Here is a 3,256-nt window from a genome sequence, read left to right as displayed (position 1 = left end):
ATGACCCAAACCATTTCCAGTCAAGCCTTAAAGTTTAAAGGGGGATTTGACAAGTGCTCATAATGAAGTTTTTCCAACAGGCGCAAAAGATTAATTTGGAACGCAAGGTGATATCAAGTCTGACCTATCCCGATGAGATAAACATTAATAAGTCAAAACCTAATCCCCCTAATCTAGGGCGGGCCCAATTGAGCTTGCGAGATGCTTTCTACAGAATCTGGGTCATTGCTGATGCTGTTTTCTCGCTTGGCAATAGCAATGACGGGAGGGGTGTCACTCGGTGTCGGACTCTCTGGGTTGTCTTCTGAGGCGCCTTCTTTGGCCTTTGTCTTTGCCTAGGGATGTAAGAAATGTCAGTGAACATTGTGTGTTCGAGAGGAATGATCACTAAAATCACCTTCTTCTTCGTCTTTGGTGTGTTTTGGAAATGCTGAAACGGTTTGCCACGTCCCAAAGGACCCCCGGGATGTCCACCCCAATTGGAAACTACGGAGCCCCCCACGACTAGCTGCCCCCCTGCCCGAGGATATCTCAATCGGCCCATACCCATTTCATGGGGCGGCTGACGAGGAGGGAAGGGCCCCCGAGGCATGGCTCCCATGGGATTTCGGATCGACATTGGACATATTGGACCATTAGGAACGTGTCCTGCTATTCCGTATACTATCGCTCCTCGCATCCGTTCCACGCAACACACCAAATCAATTTGTCCATCACAGAGTTCAAAGAGGTTGCGGCTCATGATGGCTTTACGCAGATTGTGTTGGAAGAGAGCCCCATCGAAGAAGGTCCAAGGGAGACACATGTTCAAGGGAACCGGCGCACCACAGCCTTCGTTCACCAAGATTGCCATCTCAATCCCCTGGAATGTTTGTGTTACCGTCAGATCTGAGAACTGCTTAGTCGAACATCAAACCCGACTTACGGCCATGAACAACGAAGCTATATGAACTCCTCGGGGAGTAATGATCCCGCCCTGAAGACTGGCCAAGTAATGGGCGTTTCTCAATTGGGAAGAAAAGGCAGTCACGAGGAAGGCATCCAATTCAGGCTTCTTGAAAACATGGTGGCTCGTTGTCATGATGTAACGAAGGACGCAGGCCATGAGCAATAAATGCTGTGGAACATTGCCCTGCTGGATCAGCGGTGGAGAATCATCCGAGCGGAGGCAAGAGAAGAAGGCTCGAAGACGCTTTTGCTTATCATCAGGGTTGTTCCTGCGGCAGAGCAAAAAACAAATGTTATAAAACTACGCTGCTAGTATCACAACTGGCGTGTTCTCGTTATACTTACCCAAACCATAACCGTTGTAGAGTAGGAACGGGCCAGGACAGGTCCAAGGGGTAAACTATTTTTGGAGCAACATAGTCGTTGTAGGGCAACCATTCTCGAACTCGGATATCGATGGAGGGAGGATTACCACATGTCTTATTTTGATCTTCCAAGCGCTTGGCCCGTTCAAGCAATTCAGATTTAGCTGTGGGATCTTCTTCCTTCTGAAATGGGCATCGAAATACACTCAACTTCTTTGCACTTAAAGCATTCGCTCGAATAGAAACTGACTTTGGCTTGTGATCGATTTCCTTCGGCACGTTTTCGCCGCTCTTTAATGGCGTCATTGAACTGCTTTCTTAGAAATTTTAAGTGGTTCAGATTGAACAGAACTGCATATAAACTCTTTCTCATGTCCGCGAACAGATCATAAACGGGAATGGATTCGCACATGGGAGATTCCATGAGCGCTGGGAACTTGATCTCCCCTTTGGTTAAAAGCTGGTACAATTGTGGAGACATATTGCCCTGCGAATGCCGATCCATCACTGTTTGGCAAACGTCAGAATGAACCGCAGGGATATATATCGAGTAATCCAAATGGTTCGTTGCCCTAGTCGATCCACTTGACGTAGACTTGGACGTGGGATACTAAAATTGGAACATTATTTTAGTCGCAGTAATCGCAATTTAGCTGGTTGATAATTGTTACCCCTCCATCCTCAGCAGCCTCGAGTTCCAAGCCCGAGGCCACTGCTTGAACGATGGACAAGCCCTCTTCCTCGACCAATTTGCGATGGTCAGCACTTTGTTGTTGTTGTTGTTGTTGTTTCTTCTCTGCAGGCTTGGAATCCTTGACCCGAGAGCCAGTGGCTTCAGCCAAGGCCTCGTTGATATCTAATTGAACCAAATCCAGGGCAATCCGAACCACGATATCATTCTCATCCTCTTCGGAACCGTTGACCATGGGAGAATGCTGGCTTCCCAGCACCGGAATTGGCACGTGCTTTTTGACTTTGAGCTTTGGCTTTTTTTTGTTCACTCGATGGCCCGGCACCGGAAATTTAACCGAATAGTACTGGAAACTCTCGAGAAGTTGCTTCTTCCGTGGATCCTTTTTGGAACCAAACACATCCTCGGCAATCCGTTCGAAGTCGTCAATTTTCGGTACGCTCCGCACATATTTCACAATGGACAATATAAGTCGCTCCGAGTTTGGCTGAAGGGTGTACCCAAAGAAATCTATTACACCTGAAGATTTCGGTCGACAACGAAATTGTATCAACACTCTTACCATTGATTTATCTTCTTTCTTGCTTTGCAGATCGGGAACGAGCTTTCGGTGAAATTCCCCCAAGTGCTCGCCACTCAGAATGTGATTGCCCAATAAGACTGCTATCATACAGAAACGATTGGGATTCACGTCTAGAGCTTTGGCCACTTCATCCATGACGATCTCGGTCGTGGCCAACCCATTCTATCAACGTGAGAATGAGACTCCTGATGTGGTTAACTCGAGCCAGTCAGAGCCATGGCAACTAGTTGATAATACTCACGTGGCCCACCAGCTTCATGTCTCGAATGGAAAAATACCTTGGGGGTTGAAGCAAAGCAATCTCGGCGTCATCTGATAAGATCCCAGTGAATTGCTTCTCAAAGCACGCAGTCACGAGCTCTTTTCGGTGATCCTCCAAAGAAACGCCCTGCAATCGAATGGCAGAACTTATGTCTCACTATTTTGTACTACTACCAAGTGCCAAGAAGTCTCGATCTCACCATGAGGAACGGAATTCCCTTCAAGGCCAATCTTAAGGTCACATCAAATCCCGTGGGGATCACCCACAAATGCCTCGGTGGACTTGTGCCTTTTTTACGCAAATGATTAAAAACCAAGTCGATTTTGGCCTTCTTGTCAATCTGCTCTTTCTTCCACAAATCAAACCTAAATTTCAGCAAATTTCATTGACTCGTTCTGACGCCTGAC

General features: G+C 47.1%; 1 protein-coding gene across 1 annotated transcript in view; it reads right to left on the bottom strand.

The window, feature by feature from the left end:
• Positions 1 to 108: 108 nt before the first annotated feature.
• Positions 109 to 3,256, bottom strand: part of LOC131893090 (constitutive coactivator of PPAR-gamma-like protein 1) — a gene marked incomplete in the record, with an annotated part of 9,035 nt that continues 5,887 nt past the window's right edge. The window contains 5 exon segments of the mRNA XM_059243029.1: positions 109 to 335; positions 398 to 862; positions 926 to 1,217; positions 1,294 to 1,496; positions 1,564 to 1,923. Of these exon segments, the coding sequence (XP_059099012.1) occupies positions 174 to 335; positions 398 to 862; positions 926 to 1,217; positions 1,294 to 1,496; positions 1,564 to 1,923 (1,482 nt within the window).

Source organism: Tigriopus californicus, chromosome 2 (assembly GCF_007210705.1).
Source record: "Tigriopus californicus strain San Diego chromosome 2, Tcal_SD_v2.1, whole genome shotgun sequence".
Taxonomy (NCBI): Eukaryota; Metazoa; Arthropoda; class Copepoda; order Harpacticoida; family Harpacticidae; genus Tigriopus; species Tigriopus californicus.
The sequence above is the reverse complement of the archived record's forward strand: the minus strand, read 5'-3'. Positions and strand labels throughout refer to the sequence as shown.